The sequence below is a fragment of the Humulus lupulus genome, chromosome 5 (genome assembly GCF_963169125.1).
Source record: "Humulus lupulus chromosome 5, drHumLupu1.1, whole genome shotgun sequence".
NCBI classification, from domain to species: Eukaryota; Viridiplantae; Streptophyta; class Magnoliopsida; order Rosales; family Cannabaceae; genus Humulus; species Humulus lupulus.
Window position 1 is genome coordinate 217,978,062 of NC_084797.1, and position 14,355 is coordinate 217,992,416.

At 32.5% G+C, this 14,355-nt stretch overlaps 1 protein-coding gene across 1 annotated transcript; it reads right to left on the reverse strand.

Annotated features, from left to right (window-relative positions):
• Positions 1–6,991: 6,991 nt before the first annotated feature.
• LOC133778175 (large ribosomal subunit protein uL11c) lies at positions 6,992–9,012 on the reverse strand. Its single transcript, XM_062218039.1, has 4 exons — positions 8,655–9,012; positions 8,394–8,566; positions 8,235–8,298; positions 6,992–7,390 (listed from the first exon to the last, which is right to left on the reverse strand). Exons 1-4 carry the CDS (start codon positions 9,010–9,012, stop codon positions 7,182–7,184), a joined length of 804 nt encoding a protein of 267 aa, XP_062074023.1. The 3' UTR covers positions 6,992–7,181.
• Positions 9,013–14,355: the final 5,343 nt, after the last annotated feature.

Below are 14,355 nucleotides of genomic sequence, written 5' to 3' on the forward strand. Positions count from 1 at the left end.
GATCGTATGTGCGTCGAGCTTGGGACCCTTGATCCGAGGTCACCCCTGAAGATGAGAGCGTCCCCGGAGCTATCTTTCGAGATCATGAATACTTCGAGGTCACCATACTCGAGGTCGTATATGTCCTACAGGCTCGATATTTAATCCTGGAGCATATTTCCAACCTTAAGAGTCCACTTGTTTGCGAATCCAACTTTCGAGGTCATATTTAACATAGCTCGAAATCTGGGTGTAACAGTTTGGAAAATACGTTCTATGAATTCAAGAGTTCAATTCTTAGTCTATATTGGAGTCACAATTAATTAATAAGGTAGTGAAATTATTCGTAAATAAATTCACAGTAACTTATTGGAGTTTGATTTCTTGGATCTATGGTCTCCGCATCACATTTGAGTAAATCATCTAGAATATCTCAATTAATTGATTTAATTATCAATTAGGATTTTTTAAAGTTGACTAGGTCAATTTTGAAAAATTTATAGAGATATGAGATTTAAAGAATAAAAGAAAATATTTGGGTAAATTTATTAATATTGATAAATTTGTGTCAATATTAATAAATAATATTACATCAAGTTTCAAATTATAATTAGTTAATTTGAATAAGGATTTAATTAATTAATTAAAAAAATAAAATGTTTTGAATTTAGGTCCAATTGGGATTTAAATTCAAAACAAAAAGATTGGGTCAAAGTTCATTTGTGGGAGACCAAGGCTTTTATTTTTTGTTTATTATTTTTAATTAATTTAAATTTAAATAAAGCTCATTAAGTTGCCTATATAGGGAATATGATATCTAGGTTTTCATAAGCAAGTCTAAGTTGATTCATTGGGTAAGTTCATTTCTCAGCCACTCTTTCTTCTTCTTCTCTTCTCTATTTGGTGAGGAAGACTATGTTGCTGATCTAGTTCAATCTCTTGATAATACTCTGCTACAAAAAAGAATCAAGGGTTAGAGAGATTGAAGAAAGGAGTTGTTCCAATTTTGCTGTGTAATGTAAGTTTTTACTTTACTATGTATTTGTATCAATTTTATAGGAGCATATTCCAAAAATTTACATATTTGTTTGATAATATATAAATTTTATGAAAATAAATAAAGAAGTAATAATTATATCACGGAGTCTTGCAACCCATCAATGATGCCTTGCAAACCTATCACGTTCACGGAGCCATAGGACAACTGGTGAATTTTTCAAAGTCTTCTGTCTTTTTTTCCCCTAACACTCCTTAGGTTGATTATCACTACCTCCTCCAAACCTTGGGCCTAGAAAACAAGCCTTTCATAACAAAATTCCTAGGTCTTCCCCAATGTTTTGGCAGGACCAAAACAAAAGTTTTTAATTTTATTTTAGACAAAGTTTCTTCTTCACTAAACTCTTGGAATAAGAAGTTTTTTCGCGTGTTGGCAAAGAGGTTCTTTTAATATCAGTTATCCAAGCTATCCCTCTTATGCAATGTCTTACTTTAGACTCTCGGTTAGTCTTTGTCGTAAAATTGAGTCGCTCATGGCCAAATTTTGGTGGGGCTAAGTGGGAAATGAATCTAAAATTCACTAGAAGAAATGGTCCTCTCTGTGTTCTTCAAAAAAAATTGGGGGTCTTGGGTTTCGCTCTTTAGTTTATTTTAATCAAGCTCTCCTTATTGAGCAAGCCTGGCGTATACTAAAAAACCCTCAATCGCTTATCCATAAGCTGCTTAGTGCAAGATATTTCTCGAGTTCTAGTTTTCTTCAAGCCAAAAAGGGTCATTCCCCTTCTTTCTCCTAGCAAAGTATTTTATGGGGTAAGGACTTACTTAGTCGTGGTCTGATTTAGAAAATTGGAAATGGAAACTCAGTCCAGGTCCTTAATGACTAATGGATTCCTAATACTAGGCTTCTTCATTATGAAACTCAGTTTCCATCCACCTCAACCATGGTTTCTTACTTCGTCACAGACATGGGGATCTGGAATAGCCAAAAACTTTCTAGTTCTTTCCCTCCCGAGGTGGTATCAACAATACTCTTCATTCCCCTTCCCCCCTCAACAAAACCAGACTACCTTGTTTAAAGCCTTTCTCCCTCGGGTCTTTTTACTATAAAATTGGCCAAACATCTAGCCCAATCAGCTGACACTTCTATATCCTCCTCTTCCAATCCTTCTTTTATCAAAAAATGGTGGTCAGCTCTGTGGCATCTAAAAATTTCTCCAAAAATAAAAAATTTCATCTGGAGAACTTTCCATCATACATTACCCTCAGCTTCTAACTTGTTTAAGAGAAGTATTATTCTCTCACCAGCCTGCTCATCTTGTTCTTCATTACATGAAACGGTTTCACACGCCTTGCTTCAGTGTTCTAGAGCTAAAAAAAATTGGAAAAACTCACCCTTTGCAGATTTCTTTTCTAAGCACAAGAATTTTGATGTTAAAGATTTCATTTTGTGTGCTTTTGATGCTCTATCTACTAACTTGTTTGAAATTTTGAGCTATGTTATTTGGGCCATTTGAAACATTAGAAATGTTGTGTTATTCAGGAAACCGCCCATCAATCCAAAGCAGGTTGCAGACTGATCCTACTCATTCCTTCAAGACTATAGAGCTGCACAGGATAGTCGGATCTTTGACCAAGTCTTATCTGCCAAAGTTCCTAGGAATGATGTCTCCTGGAAGCCACCTGAAGAAGGAGCTCTCACACTTAATGTTGATGATGTTATTGATCATTTTAATAATAAAATCGGTCTTGGGGCAGTAGTTCTGTTATTTAAATTCCTTTATAAAACCGCTTTATCTAAAAATCACTTATACAGCTCAGCAAGATTACAACAGAAAATTAACAGTCAGTCAAGATCTATTCTCAATAGAATATCAGTTACAACAGATTGCCAATATATTCAGAAGATCAACTAGTATAAATAAGGTAAAGAAGTTTCAAACAGAGATATTAAGAGCCTCCTTCAAGATCTGAGTTTCAGCTCCAAGAATCCTCAAGCGTGAAGAAGTTTTTGTTCCCCCTCGTGAGGTGTTTTGTACAGAAAAAGAAAAGAGAGATAGTCAGTAAAAAGGTTAAGGAAAGAGTGAAAAAAACTGAGAGAGTAGGATAGATTGAGGCTTACCAGTTGATCTCTGTGACTCGGAACCTCCATTGTTGTACTCAAAATCAAGCATGTTGAATGAAAAAGACTGAGCTAATCCCTGAGGCGAGCTTGACGAGGAAGTAGCCATTTTTGGGCGAACCTCGAAAACTCTTTGTGTTGTTTTCTTATCACTCTATGATTTTCTTGCTGTATTTCTGTTGTTATTCATCTCTCAAACCATATTTGGTTTATGCCCTGACAGAGCTTTTTGCAGAAAACCCATTTTCGAAGGCTGCTCATTTTCTGTAAAGTGATAAAGCTTGTTAGAGTTTATTTAGGTCAATTTTTGTCTACTGTTTGTGTAGAGACGTGGGTCTTTGTGGTTCACATATTTGTCTTTAATAAAGGTCTATTTTGACCTTGGTTTGATAACGTGTTTGTTGAGCTAGTGTAGGTTAAAGAGGTAAAAATCCTACAAGTTCAACATCATTCAGGCTTCGTGGTTGCTGGTCTCATGATCCCTTTGGTGGGCAATTTTAACTCCTTAGTAATGAAGGCTCAAGCTTTTATATTGTGCACTACTATGGTGCCAACTTGTTAAGCTTCCAATTTCTCACATTGAATCTGATTCGCTTGTAGTGGTCAATAGAGCTAATTTTTCTTGGTCAGATTTATCTCAATTGTAAGATTTGATCAATGATGTTAGAATTTCATTGTCTTCTTTTCCTTGGGTAGTTATTTCCTATGTGCCTAGACAAGCCAATGAATTGGCTCATCATCTAGCTAAGAAAGTCTTAGGGTTAGACAATGAAGTAATTTGGAATGGATATATTCCGAGCCATTCCCTTGATTGTAACTTTGTACTCTCTTGATTATCCAATGGAAAGTTACACTCTTTTCTCGAAAAAAATAATAATAATAAAAAAGGCACGTACATATAGTTTAAAACACATCATGTTTAAAAAGTGGAATTAGAGACTATATCATTTTTATGATATAATATTGAAAAAATTAATATAACAACTCAAATATTCAACTAATTTACGATAACGTAATCATATTAAAAAAATTAGATTAATTTTATCTTATCTAATCTTTATCTTCATATAATTTTTTTTCTCGTATATTTTTTAATCTAATTATTTTGTTGATAGAATCTTTAATGAGTGTAAACAAGCACTCAACCAAATAATGTTATTGATCATATTCAATCTACATTGTATTAAGAATCAATTTTATTTTTTATTTTTATGTTTAAAATTATGTCTAACTAATAATACATGCCACATCATTTAAAATTATTTACAACTCGGACATTCATGAACTATAATAATTTTTTTCCTTTATAAAAACTGAAAAATGTATAAGAATTTTAGTGTGGAGCACACTCTATTTTCGGTATAACTAACCTCATGTGCAGTCTACCAAACTAATAAATAATAAATAATAATAATAGGGTAAATAGGAAAAAATTTCCAAAAATGTGTATGATATATAGTAATATATAATTTCGTAAGGGAATACCTTCAAGTTTGAAATTTTTATTGTTTCTGATATATATGTATAATATTTACGTATTTATTAATGTAATTTTGTAAGAATTTTATTAAATATTAGAAAATATAAAATAATTTTAAATAAAAGAAATAATATCATTTTTTTATCCCCACAAAAAAAATATATCATTATTTTATTATAATTAATTTTGACCAAGAATAAATACGATAATTAACTTTTTAATAATTAGTAAAATACATCACTAAAGAATAAAGAAACATAAAAATAGAAAATGACATTTATTTTCATATATAATTTTTTGTATGGGCTCATATATATATAAATAGTTAGATGTGTACTTTTGATTCCAATAAATTGTATACAAACAAATTTTGCAAAATTGAAAGAACAAAATAACTCTTAATTAACATAATTTCCTAAAAAAGTTGGAGCTAAACAAATAAACATCTATTAGTTGTCAACTTTATTTTTTCGATTATCTGTTTGAACCATATATTTTAAAAATTTTATTTTGACCCTATATTTTATAAAATAGTTCAAATAGACCCTTAAAGTGAATTTTGATGAAGAAAAATTAAATATAACAACACAGATTTTAAGTAGAATGATTTTATTTTTGTTATGAATTGTTAGATTTGTGAATTATTTGTGATTTATGTCGAGAAAACTTTGATCAAAATTGGGTTTAGGGTTCTATTTAAACTATTTTACAAAATATAATAATTTGTCAAAATACAGAATCCACACAAATAATATAACAAAATATATAGTATTTCTTCTATAAAGATTAATGGCAAGTATGTTTCATCCATCTTAGTAATCGGTACACAAAAACGGCATTAGCACATACATTCAATCAACTTCATACATCATCTATTCATTGACTTGATGATCTTCAAATCTTATCAACTCGATTCACAAAGCTAAATGATGAGAACAAGTGATTTTTCTTAAGAATTTTTTGCATTTGGCATGATTTTTTACCTTTTTTTTTATCTAACCACCAAAATTTTAACTATAAGAATACTCAATATCATATACCAATTTTTAATATAATTTTATACCCAAAAATCAACTTTTCTTTCTCCCAATTTCTCTATATTTTTCTGTCTCTCTTTTACTTTATTTGCCTTCTTTCTTTCTCTTTCTCTCTCCACAGACCTGCCACGAAAAATGCGCTCTAGCAATTAACCACCACGCCTGTTCATGAGGAAACCCACATCCCGACAACCTTGACGCAGAAGCCTAACAGCCTGTCAATGTCTCCACTGTACACATACGCCATATCTCCATCAAAGCATTGGTTCAAACCCATTTTTCGACAAGCTCCAACCACTCCAAGACAAAGGACGGTACTGTTAGAACAAGTTTCTCAAGAGCAATAAAACACAAACACCCATTCCACCTAACTTGTCATTGTTCTTCAACAAGTTTGTGGGTATATTTGCCACTTTAGAAGCAAGTTCATACAATGTCGATAGCTGTTTTGACTCAAGAGTGGTATGAACATAGCCTACTCTTATAGGGGAGCCATTTTGGTTTATAACAAATCTAGGTTTATTGCCGTTACCAGATAAGATGAATCGAAGATTAAGAGTTGTCATTAGAATTGTTATGTTTTAAAAATAACTTTTTGGTTACTTTTATATTAGGTTAAGCAAAAAAAACCAACATTCAAAGTAAATATATTTTAAAAGTAATTAAATTAATTGTTCAAAAAATAGTAATTAAATTAATGAGTTATGGATAAACATGGTGTTATTTTCTACTTATTGCGATAAAGTATTCAAAATAGGGCACTTTTAAAAAATAACTTCAATAGATATGTAAAATAAATTATAAGGTAACTTAAAAATCTTGTGTTTAATAAGAATTTTGAAACTTCACGTTAAGTAAAATAATAAAATGCTAAAAAAATAAATAAAATAATAAGTTACCACCAAATAATAATTACAATAATAAGTTATCATAATATAATCCAAACATCAAGTCATGATCCTAAACTAATTCTCACCAAATAATAATTACAATAATAAGTTATGGTAATATAATGCAAAAATCAAGTCATGATCCTAAACTAATTCTCTAAAATAGAGTTTTTTTATATTCTTTAGTTTCTTCTCTACATTTATTGATTTTTAAAAGCTCCTTTAAATAATTTTTTTCTATTTTTTATTCACTTTTCTTTCTTTCTTTTTCCAAATTTATTAGTTTTTATTTTTTTTATTATTTTAATTAATAAAAATGTTTAAGGATGTATTACTGTAAAATTTTGAAAGTGAGGTTTCATTGATGTATTTTAAATAATAAAGTAAAGAAGCTGGTCGGAGTGCTTTAGGATAACCATTTTATTTCTTTGCTTACTGATAAATTCTAGGGTTTGCTTAAAAGAACTCCCCGATAATGCAATAAAGAATCTTCCTCAGAAATTCTAATCATTAATTATGAAGAAACATTTACACCCAATAAGGAGAAAGAAAGAAAAAATTGTAGGAATATCATATTAAACACTGAATTTTATTAAGTCTTCTTTGCACACTCACTGTGAGGTCCTAATAGGATTGAAAAAAATAATAACAGCAACAAGGAGACTAGAAACTAGTAGTGACTAGAGAACTTCCTTCTTCTTGCGTTCAAGAATTGGAGGATCAACTTCAATTCCCATATTAGCTGCAGTGCCTGCTATGATTCTCATGGCTGATTCAATGGTTGTGCAGTTCAAGTCAGGTAGCTTTTCAGCAGCAATTGTTTTCAATTGCTCAATGGTAATCTTCCCCACTTTCTCCAACTGTGGATCTTTTGAACCTTTCTCCACTCCTGCATACCACAAGATATTATTGACCAACTGATTCAATGCAATAGCATTCAAATGAGACAATAAAATAAAAATCTTAATTTGTAGGACAAAACCAGGTCAGATCATGCAATAGCTCGTTCTGCAAAACGCATACAACATATCTCGATCTTGGTTATATAAGAACAAGATAATGACCAATTTGCGCATTCCCATCAACCATAGTTGATAGAGATCTCATAAGGACCAGTTCAAAACTAAGAATTTCAAAATTTTAACAAAACTGGAAGGACTTGATCAGCTCTAAGTGCATGTCTAAACAACCCAAACCCGATTATTCTTGATAAAGATGAGCAAGACACCTATCTTTACCTTCTTTTTTGTTTTCTATTTAAAGGTAAGTCTTAAATGGTTTACAATTGTTAGCTGTTTTCAAATCTCATATTCATTTTCCTGTTTCTTACAAAAAGTATTAAATATGTCCATTCTAGCTTCATTGACATCAATAGACAAAGAGACATATCGAACAAATGTGGTCACAAGATTGTTCATCCTCAAAAAAATTGATAGTACATTCCATTTCAGGAAGAAAGATTACGTAGAAGAAATAATCATATAGCTAATAACAAACCAGGAGTGAGCACAATATAGAAGTACTAAACATTATACAGTTATAATACTTCGGACACAAAACTCCATTCAATTCTAATTTCCAAAACTAAAATGCTAACACCTAAACCACAAATAAACATTTTAAGCTCAAACCAACCAAACAAGTTATTGTTCTCATTGTTCTTGGGCAGAGAAAAATAATGGGACGTATGTATATTATTGAGGGAAGCTAGTCAAAGTGGCTTAGTAGCTCACCTGCGGCTTTAAGAAGCAGAACCGAAGCTGGTGGAGTCTTTAGTATAAAAGTAAAGCTCTTATCCTAAATAGAATGTAAACAACAAGCAAAAGAATCAGAAAGCAACAAAATAAGAAGCAGAACAAGATAGAGGGTCAAACAGAACCAGAGAAACTCACATCATAGACTGTAATTTCAACAGGAATGACATAACCGGCCTTGTCAGCTGTCTTGGCATTGTAATCCTTACAGAAAGCCATGATATTGACCCCCTTAGCACCTAGCGCCGGCCCAACTGGCGGCGCCGGAGTGGCCTTCCCGGCCTCAAGGGCAAGCTTTATCAATCCAACCACTGAGAAAACAGTACAAAACTTATAATTCAGTAAAGCGCTTAATGGGAACCAAGTGTCTGTGAAAATGTCAAAACGGGAAAGATGTACCTTTCTTGGCTTTGCCTCCGGGTTTGGCCTTAGGAGGAGCCATCGCAACGATACCGAGACGCCTGGCGGGAGAATTTATAAGCTGGGGCTGCATGGGTTGGAGGAATCTGAGAGAAAATTTGGAGCTTGAAGAGAGGCTGGTAATGGATGAAGGAGAACCCAAAAGGGAAGAGAAGAGGTGCTTGAAATTGGTATGGAGGAAATTGTTCTTGGTCTTTGTGGAAGTGTAGTGGGGAATTATATTAGTGTGGTAAGTGCAGAGTGAAGACGCCATTGATGAAAGTTGTTCGAAGCTTTTGCCTGGGAGAGACCCTGAAAGATTTGGATAAAACCCCCAGGACACGATGCTATCTGTCATCCTCTTCAATCTTTGCTCCTTCAAATGACCAGTACGTTCTCTCTCGATACGTTGCGTTTTGTGATTGGGCCACCCACTTGGGCCCTGTAAACACTTCTTTTTTTTTTTTTTTAATTAACACATATACAATAAATTATAAAACAAAAGTAGAAATATTCGGTATCTAAATGTATTTACGAATTTACGGCACTTCTAATAAAATAATATATGAAAAGTACGTAGCATACAAAAATATAGAATTTAAAAAAAAAAAAACAGAGGGATAAAAGTGTAAATATAAAATGGCAGTAAAATACAATTATTTTGTTAATAAAATTTAGAGATTCGTACAGAATAATATTTTTATAAACAACATTTACAAATATATAACTAAGTTTTACAAATTTGTAAACAAATTTTACATTTTTGTAAACAACATTTATAGAATAATTATTTGCTATTTTTTTTTATTTTTGTAACAAAGATTTACAAAACTAATTTTATAACTAAAAAATTTACATTTGTGACTAATATTTATAAAAGTAAGTTGTGAATTTAGTTAACATATTTATAACAAAAATATATAAAACTAAGTTTGTAATACAAAAAGATACAATTTTATTTTTGTAACTAATATATACAAAAATGTTAAATTGCATTAAACAAGTATCATATATTTAAAAAAAAAAAGAGAAAATACAATTTTGGCCTCTGTGTTTTTTCCGAACACGCGATCGACCCATGTGTTTAGTTAAATAGCAATTTGAACCATGTGCTTTTAAAGAATGGATCAAAATAGTACCCTAGACCCAACTTTGGTCAAAATATTTTCAATTATAAGATCAATTATCAGATCGTTAGTGATGCGATGAGTTCAGAGAAGTGGAGAAAGTGGCCGAGGAGCTTAGAATGAAATATTATATTTGAATTTTTTTTTTACCAAAATTGGATATAATGTACTATTTTGATCCATTTTGTAAACACACAGAGTTCAAATTGTTATTTAACAAAACACAGGGCGCAGTCGCGTATTTGAAAAAAATACAGGGACCAAATTGATATTTTTCCTAAAAAATTGTAACTACTAATAAAGAAAATTATATTTTTTAAATATATAATAATTTATGTAAACATAAATATTTATTTAATATTAATAATTATATTCATTTTAAATATTTATAAGAAAACTAAATTAATTTATAATTATTATTATTATTATTATTAGCATACAAAAAGTATGGATGAACTAAAATTACTAACGAGAAAAAAACATACGTGTAGAGAATGGAAAGAGAATAGTGAGATAAGTGAGATATTATTATTTATTTATATTCATTTTGCAATTTATAAGTAGCCAGTGAGGAAACGAAAATTATTTAGTTATAGGTATTATATAAATATATATATATAGACATCTATTTACATATAGATAATATATTAGTTTGATGATTGGTCTTGACAGCAAATAAATTTTGAGGGGAAATGATGTGTTATACAGTAAGTAAGAACAAGTTTTACCATAAATGTGTAATTGTTTTAGTTTACCATAAAAAATGATATTTTTTTTAACATTATCGTGAAGATTGTAATTTATCTTTTGTTTTTTTTGTAATCCCAAAAAATTTACGTATATATTATATTCATGCTTATATATGGCTAAGTTTGCATCAAAACTTTATATATGATCTAATTAAATTATTATGGAATTTATTGTTAAAAAGGTCAAACAAAAAAAAACTTAAATATTTTCTTGAAACAAGCTTTACTAATTATATGATGTAAACAATATTGTAATCATCGTTTACAAACTTAAAATTATTGTTACATATAAAAACAATTTTAACATATATTTCTAAAAATATTCACAAAAATCTCTTACATAAATATATTCTTAATATAAAATGAATCAATGTATAATTAAACTTAATATTAAACCAATATTAGTTTGATATTAAGTTTAATAAAGTTACATCTAACTTCATGAATTTGTAGCAAATTTTTACAAAAACTATTCCATAAATTAAATTTCAAAACTTTTAGTCTATTTTTTAAAAAACAACAATAGTTTTGTTATAACAACCTTTATCTGAAACAAAAACAGAATCACAATAACCATTAGAAAAAGATTTATGAAAATTCAATGCACTGTAACTACAAATTTAACAAATTATAAAAATTGTAACCAACATTTTTAGTTAACATACTAATAATAACATTCAAAAGTTGTAACAAATATTTACAAAAACTAATAAAGTGACTATGACCTATAGTAGATAACTAGAGTTATCAAGCTAACAACATGACCCTTTATACCAAAATTAGGACCTCCTTGATTTGAATATGAGAGTATAAAATAAACTAATAAAAAAAAACTTTATTTAAAGGAAAAAGAAAAGTGATATTTCAAATTTTTTACAAAGGTGTGAACAAAAGGGTAATAAAATAATTTAGTCCCCCAATAGATAGAAGTTTATTACAATTATGAAATAATAAAAAATAGCAAAAAAAATTGGAAACAACTTTTCAAAACTGTAACATATAGAACCAAATCATTCTGCAAGTATACTTTACAAAACTGTAATAGTCTTACATATCCACATCAAACAATAAACAGACTTTACAAACTTCAAATAGATATTACTGATCTATAAAATAACATATAATAGCCATCTTTCTTGTATTAAAGTTTACTGCAATTATGAAATAATCAGAAACAACAAAAAATTGGAAACAAACTTTACAAAACTGCAACTATTACACCCAGATTTCGAGACAAGAAATTATGACCTCGAAGGCTGGACTCGTCGAGTGTGAGCTCGAGATATATAAAAACGCATGTTCATGGTACAGCTGTAAAACCCTCGAAGCAAGACGGCAACCTCGAAGACATGTAACCTCGAGATTCTTTCTGAGCTCGAAAGAGCATAGCATCGGGATACATCCGTTATCGAGTGCCTTCAGATCGAGTAGCCCAAGCTTAAAGAGTGCAAGCTCGAAATGTGACAGCCTCGACGGTATTTATCTGCTCCGAGCAAGTCTTGGAATAAGACGGCCAATTCGTAACCTATCCGTAAACCTTGACTGATGCGATGCTGATTGCTGACCTCGGAGATTTGATGAGTCATCTGATGTAACACGTTCTGTACATTTAAAGATATTTATTGTTGTAACATCCCGACATTAAAGGGATATTAACAAGTCTATTATCTGTTTTCCTGGTCTTCAGGGGACGTTTCATTGTATATAGGAGTTACAACATTTAATATCATTATTTCAATTAATATGCAGAAGTATCTCCCCGAAATATGTGGGAATGAACTCTGAAAACTCTCTATAAATAGAGAGTGTTATCCAAAAAACAGGCATGGGAGACATGGCAGGCGTTTAGTACACGTGGCTGACACCTGGCGGAAGTCTTGTTCGACCATCGACCAGAAAGATTTCTATGGCGCAACGCTCAAACGTTATGCACGACCAGCTTGGTCGTATACTCACTATATTTGGAGAAAATCTTGTGCAGTTATGATCATATCCGAGATTGTCCCCCATAATTTCCTGAGTATCCAATTATTTAGGAAATAATATCTGTAACAGATTCCTGTAATCCTCCTTGAGCCTATAAATAAGAAAATGATAGCTCAAGGGAGGGGACTGGGCTTTTTGATGACTTGAGATTGTAGATTTACGAGAGAGTTTGAGTTAATACATTAGGATATATTGTTTATTCTTCAGAGGTTGGTGAAACTCATAGAACCCTAGTTCTTTGATCACTCATTTGAGATCTCATATCAATAATAGCTCAAGTGGACGTAGGTTATTACCAGTTTCTGGGGCCGAACCACTATAAATTCTTGTGTGCTTTATTGTTTTTGTCATTATATTCATTCCAACATATCTGTTCACATCAAGCATTTTGACTCCGTGTCAGTTGACCAAAATCAGGGTCAACAGAGAGGTCATAAACACTTGTAAAGGGACGGATCTTTTGATATCTTGAGAGAGAACTCTGGGGAATTCATCTTTGAGGGATTTCCAGAAAACTCCAAATTCTAATAAAATAGACTCGTGGACTAGGCAGATTTAACCGCTGAACCACGTAAAACCCTTGTTGTTCCACCATACTATTCATTTGCACCATAGCTCATATTGTTTAATTGCTCTACATTTTAAGTTGACGAAAAACGACGTCAACAGCAATGCACGCCCTGATTTTCCCACGGCCTGATTAGCAAGTCGAGCTGCGGCCTAACCATGATTACCTCATGATCATCCCCAGGGGCCGGAGCTTCTGTCGTAATGTCGTGCCTTCTTAGCTCGAGGAAGCCCCAAGAGCTCGCCTTCACTGCCCAAGGCCGGGGCAGGGGTTCCGAAGGTCGAAGACCGAGCTAAGTATTAAGCTCGTGGTACGAGCTTCATATGGAGGCTATGACCCTTTGCGAAGTCAACACACGCAAGGTAAACGTGCACATATCAGGCATCACGTGTCTGATATCCCCCTGACTTCTCGGACACGCAGCAGGAACGTGCGTATTCAAACACCCACGACTGGGTTGGGCCGTGCGGCCCATTACCTCCTTACCTATTGATTTGACCACACTTATGTGTCAGGTTTAGGAATTAATCATGAATGTCACAGAATTGATACGACAAGTAAGAAGGTCACAGGATGACCTTCTTACCAACTTCCAGGTGCCTTCTCCTATAAATATGGAGACCCTGGGAGTTGAGAGGGGTTGGGAAAAAATGATCTCTTGTAAGAAATACTCTGTAATCAAATACTCAGTATAGATCAATAATATTGACTAGTGGAGTAGAAGGATTTTAACCTTCGAACCACTTAAAAAACATGTCTTGAGTCACCTCTTTCATCCTCTAAGATCATATATCTGTTTCGGTTCTACATTTGGCACTAATCCATTTCTCTTCTTCTCTTAATTACCTGTTGGCGAAGAACCGCGTCAACAGTTTGGTGCTTTCATTGAGAGCAAGTTCGATTAGTGCTGCTGCAAACATCCAACTATGGTGACTACTCGGTCCAGGCATGGTAACGAAACAGAACAACATGATGGGCAGGAGGCTCATCATACTACCATCCCTGATGAACAAGTTCCTGAAGTCCAACAGTGGCCAGGAAAACAGCCGGTGGGCCAAGATGACACCGGTAGTTCGGCGCCTCGGCCACCTAATCCGAACCCATGTTATTATACTGCGGTGGAAATGGAGAACGCTCAACTGAGGAGTCAGTTAGCAACAGCTAGCCAGCAAATCCAGGATATCCTGTCCAAATTACCCCCTCTCACAACCGGCGTTAACGTCGGAGAGAGGCAAGGCGAGGCTCCTAAGTCTCGCCGGGGTAACCGATCC

Excerpts from the sequence above, each read along its gene's own strand:
- LOC133778175 (XM_062218039.1), bottom strand. The coding sequence starts at position 9,012 with ATGACAGATAGCATCGTGTCCTGGGGGTTTTATCCAAATCTTTCAGGG. Across the intron at positions 8,567-8,654 it reads CGGAGGCAAAGCCAAGAAAG|TGGTTGGATTGATAAAGCTT; the intron begins GTACATCTTTCC and ends CTGTTTTCTCAG. Across the intron at positions 8,299-8,393 it reads TTGAAATTACAGTCTATGAT|GATAAGAGCTTTACTTTTAT; the intron begins GTGAGTTTCTCT and ends CATTCTATTTAG.